This window comes from Mytilus trossulus, chromosome 5, assembly GCF_036588685.1.
Source record: "Mytilus trossulus isolate FHL-02 chromosome 5, PNRI_Mtr1.1.1.hap1, whole genome shotgun sequence".
Lineage (NCBI taxonomy): Eukaryota > Metazoa > Mollusca > Bivalvia > Mytilida > Mytilidae > Mytilus > Mytilus trossulus.
In genome coordinates, this window is record NC_086377.1 from 73366675 (window position 1) to 73381342 (window position 14668).

A 14668-nucleotide genomic window follows, 5' to 3' on the forward strand; every position below is an offset into this window, starting at 1 on the left:
TAATGATTTACATGATGCTTATTCAGTACATATTTGTGAAATTAAATAGATATTAGTATTTTTTAATTCATTGGTTAAAGATATTCATTTCTAGTCTAAAGTTTAGCATTTGCATTGTCACAAATCATGTATAGCCTCCTTTGACAGACTTAGGCCTATAAATTTTATATGACTGGTTTGGTGTAATTACATTGAATTGTCTGAGGTCTGACGTATACAGTCCAACCAATGAAAGCTGTAAAGGATGCAAATCTCCCTTTAATTTATTAGTTTTCAATTTATACAGTCCTACCAATGAAAGCTGTAAAAAATGCAAATCTCCCTTTAATTAATTGGTTTTCAATTGCTTAGATATGAGAACAACCCCCTCCCCCAATTTTTTTTTTTTTTAAATTGAAATTTTGATCAATCTTGAAGAAAATAATATGACCCCCCCCCCCCCCCCACAAAAAAAAAAAAGCTAAAAAATCAAATCTCCCACCCCCATTTTTTTTTAATTTGTAATTTCAAAATATATCAATTCACCAAACACATTTGACAAGATAGAAAATGATTTCGTTCTTTGCTAGATAATTGATGAAACAGACTATACTTAATAAAACTAGTGAGTGAAGACATTGAGTTATTCCTTTTAGTATAAGAAAATGTCAAAGAAAAACTCTGGTTGTTCCCCTTGTATTCATTTGTTGTTTATAAACACAAACATTTTAAAGGGTTCCGCGGCACCCAGTGTCTCGCCTACTTTTGCTGTAAATTACAGAATCAACAAAAATGAGGGAAAAAAATCAATAAAAATATTCGCTTGATACCATGTTTGGATTGTAGGAAGCTTCTGTCCAAGTTTGGTAAAAAATCCTGGATAGTTTATGAATCTAATAAATGTTTTAAAAACTTTAACTGCAGACTGGATGTAATGTTAATTGGAAGAAAAACTTTAACTGGAAGTCCATTTATAAGAAAAATACAGATACACAGGTACAAAATATTAACAAAACTTCCTTCTAGATACTTGCTTTTGATCATAAACAAGCTTCTGTCTTTGTTTGGTACAAATAAAAAATAGTATAAGAAAGTTATCAATTTTTTTAAAAATTCAACCACAGAATAAATGTGTTGTTTCTTGGCAGAAAAAAAGTCCATTTAAAGTAAAATATGGAAAAAAATGGATTTGTCATTTTACAAATTTACTTCTAGATACTATCTTATGATCATAAACAAGCTTCTGTCTAAGTTTGGTACAAACCAAGGCTAGTTTAAGAAAGTTATTAAAATTTTAAAAACTACAACCACAGAGGGATGTAATGTTTTCCCGCAGAAAAACTAAGTGCATTTATAAGTAAAATACGGAAAAAATGGAATTTTATTTTCACAAAATTTACTTCTGGATACTATCTTATGATCATAAGTAAGCATCTGTCCAAGTTTGGTAGAAATCCAGGATAGTTTAAGAAAGTTATTTAAATTTTAAAAACTTTAACCACAGAGTGTATGTAATGTTTTCCCGCAGAAAAACTAAGTCTATTTATAAGTAAAATACGAAAAAAATGGAATTTTATTTTCACAAAATTTACTTCTGGATACTATCTTATGATCATAAGTAAGCATCTGTCCAAGTTTGGTAGAAATCCAGGATAGTTTAAGAAAGTTATTTAAATTTTAAAAACTTTAACCACAGAGTGTATGTAATGTTTTCCCGCAGAAAAACTAAGTCTATTTATAAGTAAAATACGAAAAAAAATGGAATTTTATTTTCACAAAATTTACTTCTGGATACTATCTCATGATCATAAACAAGCTTCTGTCCAAGGTAGAAATCCAGTATGGTTTAAGAAAGTTATTAAAATTTCAAAACTTTAACCACAGAGTGAATATTTGTGGACGGCGCCGACGCAACAACACAAACGACGACGGAATGTAGGATCGCTTAGTCTCGCTTTTTCGACTAAAGTCGAAGGCTCGACAAAAATTGAAATATTGTTTTCTCAGGCGTGCAAGAACATACAATCAAAGGTTTTGTTTTATTTTCTTCTAATTGTAGATGACTGTTTAAAAAAACAAATTTCATTGGTTTATTTAGATATTTACAAAATTAAGTAAAAAGGCTTATGGCCCATTTTTGTCAATGAAATTAATGATTTTAAAAAAAATTCCAAATTGCCCATAATTTGCACATAATGTTTGGAAAATGAATATAAGATCAAGAAATACATACGTCAGACACATTATTCTTTATAGAGAAGTTGGGAATACATATTTTCAAGTTGTTCGTTTGACCAGGCTGACGATACAACCCACACTATCTGGCACTTGAGTTGTGTGATGGTGACTTCGGTCATAAATCATAATACCCAAATAATGGACGACAAACAATATTTTACTAATGATTTGTAATGTGATGTCCTTTTTTAAATAATTATGTCTTTCCAACTTTCGTGGAAAGACCGATTGATTTCGTTCTGACTATTATTATTTTTCTTAAGCCTAATTTTTTTCTTGCGTAGTATTGTTGTTTCACAAGATGTCGCTTAGATATTTGGAATATGATATCGTAAAGTGTATGCGCTTTAAAAACTGACAACCGCGTAACAAAATACTTAAGGTTGTAAGAGTTACCTCCCTAAACACTGTTTTTCTTGTGGTCACTACTCCTCCGTAACCGTAAAAGATTACGACAAATTTGTTTTACCAATTTGCTCATTATGTCTTCAGGATTAGGATTTTAATTTTAACCGAAGCTATCCCGAGACTCCATATGAGAGTTATTTCCCCTTTTGTATCTGATATAAGTTCCAGAGACTCCATATGAGAGTTATTTCCCCTTTTGTATCTGATATCAGTGATATGCATATGAACTCATTAACCTTTATGCATATAAACCTATAACCGCTTTATTTGGTGTCCTTGGGTCCCAACTTAAACTAGAGGCTCTTAAGAGCCTGTGTCGCTCACCTTTTTCTATGAAGCACAGATGAATTCATGACAAAATTGTGTTTGTAGATCTTACTAGACTGAAAATTCTTGCTTCTTACAGTTTTCTCTATCTATAATAAACTTAGCCCTTTAGATACAGGGGAATATATTTGGTAAAAATTTACAAAAATTTACCAAATTAATGAAAATTGTTAAAAATTGAATATAAAGGGCAATAACTCCTTAAGGGGTCAACTGACCATTTTGATCATGTTAAATTATTTGTAGATCTTACTTTGCTGAACATTATTGCTGTTTACAATTTATCTCTATCTATAACAGTATTCAAGATAATAACCAAACACGGCAAGATTTCTTAAAAAATTACCAATTGGGGGGCAGCAACCCAACAACCAGTTGTCCGATTCATCTGAAAATTTCAGAGCAGATAGATATTGGCTTGATAAATAATTGAACCTCTTGTCAGATTTGCTCTAAATGCTTTGGTTTCAGAGTTATAAGCCAAAATCTACATTGTACCCCTATGTTCTACTTTTAGCCATGGCGGCCATCTTGATTGGTTGGCTGGGTCACCACACACATTTTTTCAACTAGATACCATAGTTAAACAACCTTATAGATAAGCGCGCTCACATACCCACATTGTCATTGGAGAAATAAAATATGTGTAAGAAAAAAAAATTGTATAAGAATAAAAAAAAATTGAATCATAATTTCCTGTCAATATGCACATCTACATAGTATGTCCTTATTATCTAAAAAGGTTTCGTGAAATTCTGTTGTGTGGTTTGAGAGGAGTTGCGAAACAAACTGTTGCAGAAGTACATTATGATTAAAGTAATTAAGGTCAAAGGGTCTTAACTCCTAGAAAAAAAATTGAATCGCAATTTCCTGTCGATATGCACAACTACATAGTATGTCCTTATTATCTAAAAAGGTTTTGTAAAATTCTGTTGTGTGGTTTGAGAGGAGTTGCGATGACAAGAAACAGGACTAATAGTATAGAGAGGCAAATAAGTTCAAAGGGGCTTTACTACTGGAAAAAAAAATTGAATCGTAATTTCCTGTCAATATGCACATCTATGTAGTATGTCCTTATTATCTGAAAGGTTTCATGAAATTCTGTTGTGTGGTTTGAGAGGAGTTGCGATGACAAACTGTTGCAGTAGTACATTAAAGTAAATAAGGTCAAAGGGGCGTAACTCCTAGAAAAAAAATTGAATCGCAATTTCCTGTCAATATGCACATCTACATAGTATGTCCTTATTATTTAAAAAGGTTTCTTGAAATTCTGTTGTGTGGTTTGAGATGAGTTGCGATGACAAACTGTTGCAACAGTCCATTTAAGTAATTAAGGTCAAAGGGTCTCAACTCCTAGAAAAAAAAATGAATCGCAATTTCCTGTCGATATGCACAACTACATAGTATGTCCTTATTATCTAAAAAGGTTTTGTGAAATTCTGTTGTGTGGTTTGAGAGGAGTTGCGATGACAAGAAACAGGACTAATAGTATAGAGAGGCATATAAGTTCAAAGGGCGTAACTCCAGGAAAAAAAATTGAATCGTAATTTCCTGTCGATATGCACATCTACGTAGTATGTCCTTATTATCTGAAAAGGTTTCATGAAATTCTGTTGTGTGGTTTAAGAGGAGTTGCGATGACAAACTGTTGCAGTAGTACATTAAAGTAAATAAGGTCAAAGGGGCGTAACTCCTAGAAAAAAAATTGAATTGCAATTTCCTGTCGATATGCACAACTACATTGTATGTCCTTATTATTTAAAAAGGTTTCGTGAAATTCTGTTGTGTGGTTTGAGAGGAGTTGCGATGACAAACTGTTGCAGTAGTACATTAAAGTAATTAAGGTCAAAGGGTCTTAACTCGTAGAAAAAAAAAATGAATCGCAATTTCCTGTCGATATGCACAACTAAATGGTATGTCCTTATTATCTGAAAAGGTTTTGTGAAATTCTGTTGTGTGGTTTGAGAGCAGTTGCGATGACAAGAAACAGGACTGACGGACGGACTGACGGACGGACTGACGGACGGACTGACGGACGGACTGACAGACTGACGGAGGGACGGGTCAAAAAGATTGTACCCTCCGCAACCCATTGTGTGGGGTATAATAATGATTGTAGCTAAATTTGGTTAAATTTGAACCAGTAGTTTCAGAAGAGAAGATTTTTGTAAAAGCTTACATAAATTTACGAAAAAAATTGGTAAAAAATGACTATAAAGGGCAATTACTCCTTAAGGGGTCATCTGACCATTTTGATCATGTTGAATTATTTGTAGATCTTACTTTGCAGAACATTATTGCTGTTTACAGTTTATCTCTATCTATAATAATATTCAAGATAATAACCAAAAAACGGCAAAATTTCCTTAAAATTACCAATTTAGGGGCAGCAACCCTACAACGGGTTGTCCGATTCATCTGAAAATTTCAGGGTAGATAGCGATCTTGACCTGATAAACATTCTGCCCCCTGTGAGATTTGCTCTTAATGCTTTGGTTTTAGAGATATAAGCCAAAATCTACATTTTACCCCTATGTTCTATTTTTAGCCATGGCGGCCATCTTGGTTGGTCGGCTTGGTCACCGAACACAATTTTTAAACTTGATACCCCAATGATGATTGTGGCCAAGTTTGGTTAAATTTGGCCCAGTAGTTTCAGAGGAGAAGATTTTTGTAAAAGTTAACGACGGACGAAGACACCGGACGACAGACGACGGACGCCAAGTGATGAAATGTACTGTGGCTACCTTTATTTGAAATGAAATCTATACACAGGTTGACAGCATAGTTAATATTTTGTTAAGATGTGCTTTTTGTTTTAATATAAGATTATTACATATTTGCATAAACATGTAAATCAACCTTTCTGCACAGAGGTATGCATTATATACCATAAAAGGAGATGATGAGATGTATATACCTAGGAGATACCAAGCTGATGACACAAAAAATAAGAGACATCCAACAGATGAGAACACAGATTTTAAACATTTGTCTTTCACATATGCCAACATGTATATTAGGCAACAAGCTTGGAATTGTCAACTTACACTGTTAACTGATAACAAATACTACAATGACATTGAAAACTACAGGCAACCGTTTTATTGTAATTTCTTTGTACCAAATCTGTTTTGTCTCTTATAATCTGTGAATAGCTTTTAAAGTAAGACAAGACTATTTACCTTGAGGAAGTCCATCACTTCTTCCTTCTTCCTTTTTCCCTCTTCCTTATCATAGCTGTCTATTTTTACCAGATCATAAGGAGTCTTACCCTGAAATACAATCAAATAATCTTTCATTAATTATACACATATATATCTTTCATTTCAAAAACTGTATAACATTATATAATAGGTTACTGTAGCATTAATATTACCTATGCATTGCAGAATGTTGTCTTATTTATATATACTTGAAATAAAAACCAGTGAACCTAAACCAACAACAAATATGAAGTGTCATTATAAAGAGCTCAATGAATACTATTTGAGATTTTGCTGTTAAAAAAATTATTGAATGACGGGTGTAAGATGTGTTGGTGGAGTATGATTAGATGGTAGTTGTGATGGTAGTGTAAGATGTGTTGCTGGAGTATAATTAAATGGTAGTTGTGTTAATAGTGTATGATTGATGTAAGATGTGTTGGTGGAATGTGATTAGATGGTAGTTTTGTTAATAGTGTTTGATTGGTGTAGGGTGTATTGGTGGAGTATGATTAGATGGTAGTTTTGTTAATAATGTATGATTGGTGTAAGGTGTATTGGTGGAATGTCATTAAATGATAGTTTTGTTAATAGTTTATGATAAGTGTAAGGTGGTTAGTTAAATGTGATTAGATGGTAGTAAGATGTGTTGCTGGAGTATAATTAGATGGTAGTTTTGTTAGTAGTGTATGATTGGTGTATGGTGTATTGGTGGAATGTGATTAGATGGTAGTTGTGATGGTAGTGTATGATTGGTGTAAGGTGTATTGGTGGAATGTCATTGATTGGTTGAAAGTATGTTGGTAGTGTATGATTGGTTGCAGGTATGTTGGTAGTGTATGATTGGTGGGAGGTATGTTGGTGGTGTATGATTAATTGCAGGTATGTTGGTAGTGTATGATTGGTGGGAGGTGGGTTAGTGGAATGTGATTAGATGGTAGTAAGATGTGTTGCTGGAGTATAATTAGATGGTTGTTTTATTAATAGTGTATGATTGGTGTAAGATCTGTTGATGGAATGTGATGAGATGGTAGTTGTGTCAGTAGTGTTCGATTGGTGTTAGCTGTGTTGGTTGAGTATAATGAGATTGGAGTTTTGTCAGTAGTGTAGGATTGGTGTTAGGTGTGTTGGTGGAGTATGATGAGATAATAGTTGTGTCAGAAGTGTATGATTGGTGTTAGGTGTGTTGGTGGAGTATGATGAGATGGTAGTTCTGTCAGTAGTGTAGGATTGGTGTTAGGTGTGTTGGTGATTATAATGAGATGGTTGTTGTGTCAGTAGTGTATGATTGGTGTAGGGTGTGTTGGTAGAGTATGATGAGATGGTAGTTGTGCCACTAGTGTAGGATTGGTGTTAGGTGTGTTGGTGGAGTATGATGAGATGGTAGTTGTGTCAGTAGTGTATGATTGGTGTTAGGTGTGTTGGTGATTATAATGAGATGGTTGTTGTGTCAGTAGTGTATGATTGGTGTAGGGTGTGTTGGATGAGTATGATGAGATGGTAGTTGTGCCAGTAGTGTTTGACTGGTGTTAGCTGTGTTGGTTGAGTATAATGAGATTGGAGTTTTGTCAGTAATGTAGGATTGGTGTTAGGTGTGTTGGTGATTATAATGAGATGGTTGTTGTGTCAGTAGTGTATGATTGGTGTAGGGTGTGTTGGTAGAGTATGATGAGATGGAAGTTGTGCCAGTAGTGTAGGATTGGTGTGGGTGTGTTGGTGGAGCATGATGAGATGGTTGTTGTGTCAGTAGTGTAGGATTGGTGTTAGGTGTGTTGGCGGAGTATGATGAGATGGTAATTGTGTTAGTAGTGTATGATTGGTGTAGGGTGTGTTGGTGGAGTATGATGAGATGGTAGTTGTGTCAGTAGTGTATGATTGGTGTTAGTTGTGTTGGTAGATTATAAGATGGTAGTTGTGTCAGTAATGTACGATTGGTGTTAAGTGTGTTGGCAGAGTATGATGAGATGGTAGTTGTGTCAGTAATGTAGGATTGGTGTTAGGTGTGTTGGTGGAGTATGATGAGATGGCTGTTGTGTCAGTAGTGTAGGATTGGTGTCAAGTGTGTTGGTAGAGTATGATGAGATGGTAAATGTGTCAGTAGTGTAGGATTGGTGTTAGGTGTGTTGGTAGAGTATGATGAGATGGTAGTTGTGCCAGTAGTGTATGATTGGTGTAGGGTGTGTTGGTAGAGTATGATGAGATGTTTGTTGTGTCAGTAGTGTAGGATTGGTGTTAGGTGTGTTGGTGGAGTATGATGAGATGGTAGTTGTGTCAGTAGTGTATGATTGGTGTTAGGTGTGTTGGTGGAGTATGATGAGATTGTAGTTGTGTCAGTAGTGTATGATTAGTGTAGGGTGTGTTGGCGGAGTATGAGATGGTAGTTGTGTCAGTAGTGTAGGATTGGTGTTAGGTGTGTTGGTGATGTATGATGAGATGGTAGTTGTGTCAGTAGTGTAGGATTGGTGTAGGGTGTGTTGGTGGAGTATGATGAGATGGTAGTTGTGTCAGTAATGTAGAATTGGTGTTAGGTGTGTTGGTGATGTATGATGATATGATAGTTGTGTCAGTATTGTAGGATTGGTGTTAGGTGTGTTGATGATGTATGATGAAATGGTAGTTGTGTCAGTAGTGTATGATTGGTGTAGGGTGTGTTGGTAGATTATGATGAAATGGTAGTTGTGTCAGTAGTGTATGATTGTTGTAGGGTGTGTTGGTGGAGTATGATGAGATGGTAGTTGTGTCAGTAGTGTATGATTGGTGTTAGGTGTGTTGGTGGAGTATGATGAGATGGTAGTTGTGTCAGTAGTGTAGGATAGGTGTAGGGTGTGTTGGTGGAGTATGATGAGATGGTAGTTGTGGCAGAAGTGTATGATTGGTGTAGGGTGTGTTGGTAGAGTATGATGAGATGGTAGTTGTGTCAGTAGTGTATGATTGGTGTAGGGTGTGTTGGTGGAGTATGATGAGATGGTAGTTGTGGCAGAGTGTATGATTGGTGTAGGGTGTGTTGGTAGAGTATGATGAGATGTTTGTTGTGTCAGTAGTGTAGGATTGGTGTTAGGTGTGTTGGTGATGTATGATGAGATGGTAGTTGTGTCAGTAGTGTAGGATTGGTGTTAGGTGTGTTGGTGGAGTATGATGAAATGGTAGTTGTGTCAGTAGTGTATGATTGGTGTAGGGTGTGTTGGTGGAGTATGATGAGATGGTAGTTGTGGCAGAAGTGTATGATTGGTGTATGGTGTGTTGGTAGAGTATGATGAGATGTTTGTTGTGTCAGTAGTGTAGGATTGGTGTAGGGTGTGTTGGTGGAGTATAATGAGATGGTAGTTGTGTCAGTAATGTAGGATTGGTGTTAGGTGTGTTGGTGGAGTATGATGAAATGGTAGTTGTGTCAGTAGTGTATGATTGGTGTAGGGTGTGTTGGTAGAGTATGATGAGATGTTTGTTGTGTCAGTAATGTAGGATTGGTGTAGGGTGTGTTGGTGGAGTATGATGAGATGGTAGTTGTGTCAGTAGTGTAGGATTGGTGTAGGGTGTGTTGGCAGAGTATGATGAGATGTTAGTTGTGTTAGTAGTGTAGGATTGGTGTTAGGTGTGTTGGTGCAGTATGATGAGATGGTAGTTGTGTCAGTAGTGTAGGATTGGTGTTAGGTGTGTTGGTGGAGTATGATGAGATGGTAGTTGTGTCAGTAGTGTAGGATAGGTGTTAGGTGTGTTGGTGGAGTATGATGAAATGGTAGTTGTGTCAGTAGTGTATGATTGGTGTAGGGTGTGTTGGTAGAGTATGATGAGACGGTAGTTGTGTCAGTAGTGTAGGATTGGTGTTAGGTGTGTTGGTGGAGTATGATGAGATGTTTGTTGTGTCAGTAATGTAGGATTGGTGTTAAGTGTGTTGGTGATGTATGATGAGATGGTTGTTGTGTCAGAAGTGTAGGATTGGTGTTAGGTGTGTTGGTGGAGTATGATGAGATGTTTGTTGTGTCAGTAATGTAGGATTGGTGTTAGGTGTGTTGGTGGAGTATGATGAGATTGTAGTTGTGTCAGTAGTGTATGATTGGTTAAGGGTATTTTGGTGGAGTATGATGAGATGGTAGTTGTGGCAGAAGTGTAGGATTGGTGTAGGGTGTGTTGGTAGAGTATGATGAGATGGTAGTTGTGTCAGTAGTGTATGATTGGTGTAGGGTGTGTTGGTGGAAGGTATGTTGGTGGTGTATGATTTGTGGAAGGTATGTTGGTTGTGTATAATTGGTTGAAGGTGTGTAAGTAGTATATGATTGGTGGAAGGCATGTTTGTAAATTTGGTAGAAGGTATGTTAGTAGTGTAAGATTGGTAAATGGTAGGTTGGTAGTGTATGATTGGTTGATAGTATGGTGGCAACGTATGATTGGTAGAAAGTAGGTTGGTAGTGTATGCTTGGTGAGATATGTAAGAAGTATATGATTGGTAGAAAGTCTGTTGAAAGATTATGAGTGGCAGTAGGTATGTTTGTAGAGTATGATTGGTGGAAGGTATGTTGGTAGTGTATGATTCGTGAAAGGTATGTTTGTAGTGTATGATAGGTGGAAGGTATGTTGGTAGTGTTTGATTGGTGGAAGGTATGTTGATAGAGTATAATTGGTGGAAGGTATGTTGGTAGTGTTTGATTGGTGGAAGGTATGTTGGTTGTTTATGATTGGTGGACGGTATGTTGGTTGTGTATGATTGGTGGAAGGTATGTTGGTAGAGTGTGATTGGTAGAAGGTATGTTGGAAGTGTATGATTGGTGGAAGGTATATTGGTGGTGTATGATTGGTGAAAGGTATGTTGGTAGTGCATGATTGGTGGAAGGTATGTTGGTAGTGTATGATTTGTGAAAGGTATGTTGGTAGTGTATGATTGTTGAAAAGTATGTTGGTAGTGTATGATTGGTGGAAGGTATGTTGGTGGTGTATGAATGGTGGAAGGTATGTTGGTAGTGCATGATTAATAAAAGGTATGTTGGTGGTGTATGATTGGTGAAAGGTATGTTGGTAGTGCATGGTTGGTAGAAGGTATGTTAGTGGTGTATGATTGGTGAAAGGTATGTTGGTGGTGTATGATTGGTGAAAGGTATGTTGGTAGTGTATGATTGGTGGAAGGTATGTCGGTGGTGTATGATTGGTGGAAGGTATGTTGGTGTTGTATGATTGGTGGAAGGTATGTTGGTAGTTCATGATTGGTGGAAGGTATGTTGTTGGTGTATGATTGGTGAAAGGTATGTTGGTAGTGCATGATTGGTGGAAGGTATGTTGGTGGTGTATGATTGGGGAAGGTATGTTGGTAGTGTATGGTTGGTGGAAAGTATGCTGGTAGAGTATGATTGGGGGAAGGTATGTTGGTAGTGTATGATTGGTGGAAGGTATGTTGGTGGTGTATGATTGTTGGAAGGTATATTGGCAGTGTATGATTGGTGGAAGGTATGTTGGTAGTGTATGATTGGTAGAAGGTATGTTGGTAGGGTATGATTGGTGGAAGGTATGTTGGTGGTGTATGATTGGTGGAAGGTATATTGGCAGTGTATGATTGGTGGAAGGTATGTTGGTAGTGTATGATTGGTAGAAGGTATGTTGGTAGTGTATGATTGGTGGAAGGTATGTTGGTAGTGTATGATTGGTGGAAGGTATGTTGTTGGTGTATGATTGGTGAAAGGTATGTTGGTAGTGCATGATTGGTGGAAGGTATGTTGGTAGTGTATGGTTGGTGGAAAGTATGTTGGTTGGTAGTTTATGATAGGTGGAAGGTTTGTTGGTAGTGTATGATTGGTGGAAGGTATGTTGGTAGTGTATGGTTGGTGGCAGGTATGTTGGTAGTGTATGATTGGTAGAAGGTAAGTTGGCAGTGCATGATTGTTGGAAGGTATGTTGGTGGTGTATGATTGTTGGAAGGTAAGTTGGTAGTGCATGATTGGTGGAAGGTATGTTGGTGTTGTATGATTGGTGGAAGGTATGTTGGTAGTGTATGGTTGGTGGAAGGTATGTTGGTAGTGTATGATTGGTAGAAGGTAAGTTGGCAGTGCATGATTGGTCGAAGGTAAGTTGGTAGTGCATGATTGGTGGAAGGTATGTTGGTGGTGTATGATTGGTTGAATGTATGTTGGTAGTGTATGATTGGTGGAAGGAATGTTGGTAGTGTATGATTGGTGGAAGGTATGTTGGTAGTGTATGATTGGTGGAAGGTAGGTTGGTAATGTATGATTGGTGGAAGGTATGTTGGTAGTGTATGATTTGTGGAAGGTATGTTGGTAGTGTATGATTGGTAGAAGGTATGTTGGTAGTGTATGATTGGTGGAAGGAATGTTGGTAGTGTATGATTGGTGGAAGGTATGTTGGTAGTGTATGATTGGTTGAAGGTATGTTGGTGTTGTATGATTGGTGGAAGGTATGTTGGTGGTGTATGATTGGTGAAAGGTATGTTGGTAGTGTATGATTGGGGGAAGTTATGTTGGTTGGTAGTGTATGGTTGGTGGAAAGTATGTTGGTAGTGTATGATTGGTTGAAGGTATATTGGTGGTGTATGATTGTGGAAGGTATGTTAATGGTGTATGATTGGTGGAAGGTATGTTGGTAGTGTATGATTGGTGGAAGGTATGTTGGTAGTGCATGATTGGTGGAAGGTATGTTGGTGGTGTATGATTGGTGGAAGGTATGTTGGTGGTGTATGATTGGTGGAAGGTATGTTGGTTGTTGATGATTGGGGGAAGGTATGTTGGTTGGTAGTGATTGGTAGAAGGTATGTTGGTAGTGTATGATTGGTGGAAGGTATGTTGGTGGTGTTTGATTGGTGGAAGGTATGTTGGTGGTGTATGATTGGTGGAAGGTATGTTGGTAGTGTATGATTGGTGGAAGGTATGTTGGTAGTGCATGATTGGTGGAAGGTATGTTGGTGGTGTATGATTGGTGGAAGGTATATTGGTGGAAGGTATATTGGTGGTGTATGATTGGTGGAAGGTATGTTGGTGGTGTATGATTGGTGGAAGGTATATTGGTGGTGTATGATTGGTGAAAGGTATGTTGGTGGTGTATGATTGGTAGAAGGTATGTTGGTGGTGTATGATTGTTGGAAGGTATGTTGGTAGTGTATGATTGGTGGAAGGTATATTGGTGGTGTATTATTGGTGATAGGTATATTGGTGGTGTTTGATTGGTGAAAGGTATGTTGGTGGTGTATGATTGGTGGAAGGTATGTTGGTGGTATTTCTTGGTGAAAGGTATGTTAGTGGTGTATGATTGGTGGAAGGTATATTGGTGGTGTATGATTTGTGAAAGGTATGTTGGAAGTGTATGATTGGTGGAAGGTATGTTAGTGTATATGATTGGTGGAAGGTATGTTGGTAGTGCATGATTGGTGGAAGGTATGTTGGTGGTGTATGATTGGTGGAAGGTATGTCGGTGGTGTATGATTGGTGGAAGGTATGTTGGTGGTGTATGATTGGTGGAAGGTATGTTGGTAGTGCATGATTGGTGGAAGGTATGTTGGTTGTGTATGCTTGGTGAAAGGTATGTTGGTGGTGTATAATTGGTTGAAGGTATGTTGGTGGTGTATGATTGGTGGAAGGTATGTTGGTGGTGTATGATTGGTGGAAGGTATGTTGGTTGTTGATGATTGGGGGAAGGTTTGTTGGTAGTGTATGATTGGTGGAAGGTATGTTGGTGGTGTATGATTGGTGGAAGGTATGTTTGTAGTGTTTGATTGGTCGAGGGTATGTTGGTGGTGTATGCTTGGTGGAAGGTATGTTGGTTGTTGATGATTGGGGGAAGGTATGTTGGTTGGTAGTGTATGATTGGTAGAAGGTATGTTGGTAGTGTATGATTGGTGGAAGGTATGTTGGTTGTGTATGATTGGTGAAAGGTATGTTGGTTGTTCATGCTTGGGGGAAGGTATGTTGGTAGTGTATGATTAGTGGAAGGTATGTTGGTAGTGTATGATTGGTGGAAGGTTTGTTGGTAGTGTATGATTGGTGGAAGGTATGTTGGTGGTGTATGATTGGTGGAAGGTATGTTGGTGGTGTATGATTGGTAGAAGGTATGTTGGTTGTTGATGATTGGGGGAAGGTATGTTGGTTGGGAGTGTATGATAGGTGGAAGGTTTGTTGGTAGTGTATGATTGGTGGAAGGTAGGTTGGTAGTGTATGCTTGGTAGAAGGTAGGTTGGTAGTGCATGATTGGTGGAAGGTATGTTGGCAGTGTATGATTGGTGGAAGGTATGTTTGTAGTATATGATTAGTGGGACGTTGGTCGGTAGTGTATGATTGCTTTTTTTTTTAAGCTTACTAATGACGTTTTTTATTTCTGAGTATTTTATTGGAGCATCTGTTTCTTTATTAAATGTAATGTTCTTTTCATTATTAACAAGTTGTTTTTTTCTATTTCCTCTTTCTATTTTATATTTACAAATGTGGGTTTTTCTTGGTCCTGAATATGCTTCATATTTTTTTCTTCGTCTTTTAAAATTTTTGGTACTTCATTACCAACATTGTTTTTGTTTTTCATTCCTT

General features: G+C 37.1%; 1 protein-coding gene across 1 annotated transcript in view; it reads right to left on the reverse strand.

Moving 5' to 3' along the window:
* Nucleotides 1-124: 124 nt before the first annotated feature.
* The window catches only part of LOC134718287 (protein fem-1 homolog A-like), a 50034-nt gene continuing 35490 nt past the window's right edge, over nucleotides 125-14668 (reverse strand). Inside the window, exons 8-9 of the mRNA XM_063580779.1 lie at nucleotides 6138-6227; nucleotides 125-301 (exon numbers count right to left, since the gene is read on the reverse strand). Coding sequence (XP_063436849.1) covers nucleotides 125-301; nucleotides 6138-6227 — 267 coding nt within the window. The remainder of the gene's footprint in view (nucleotides 302-6137; nucleotides 6228-14668) is intronic.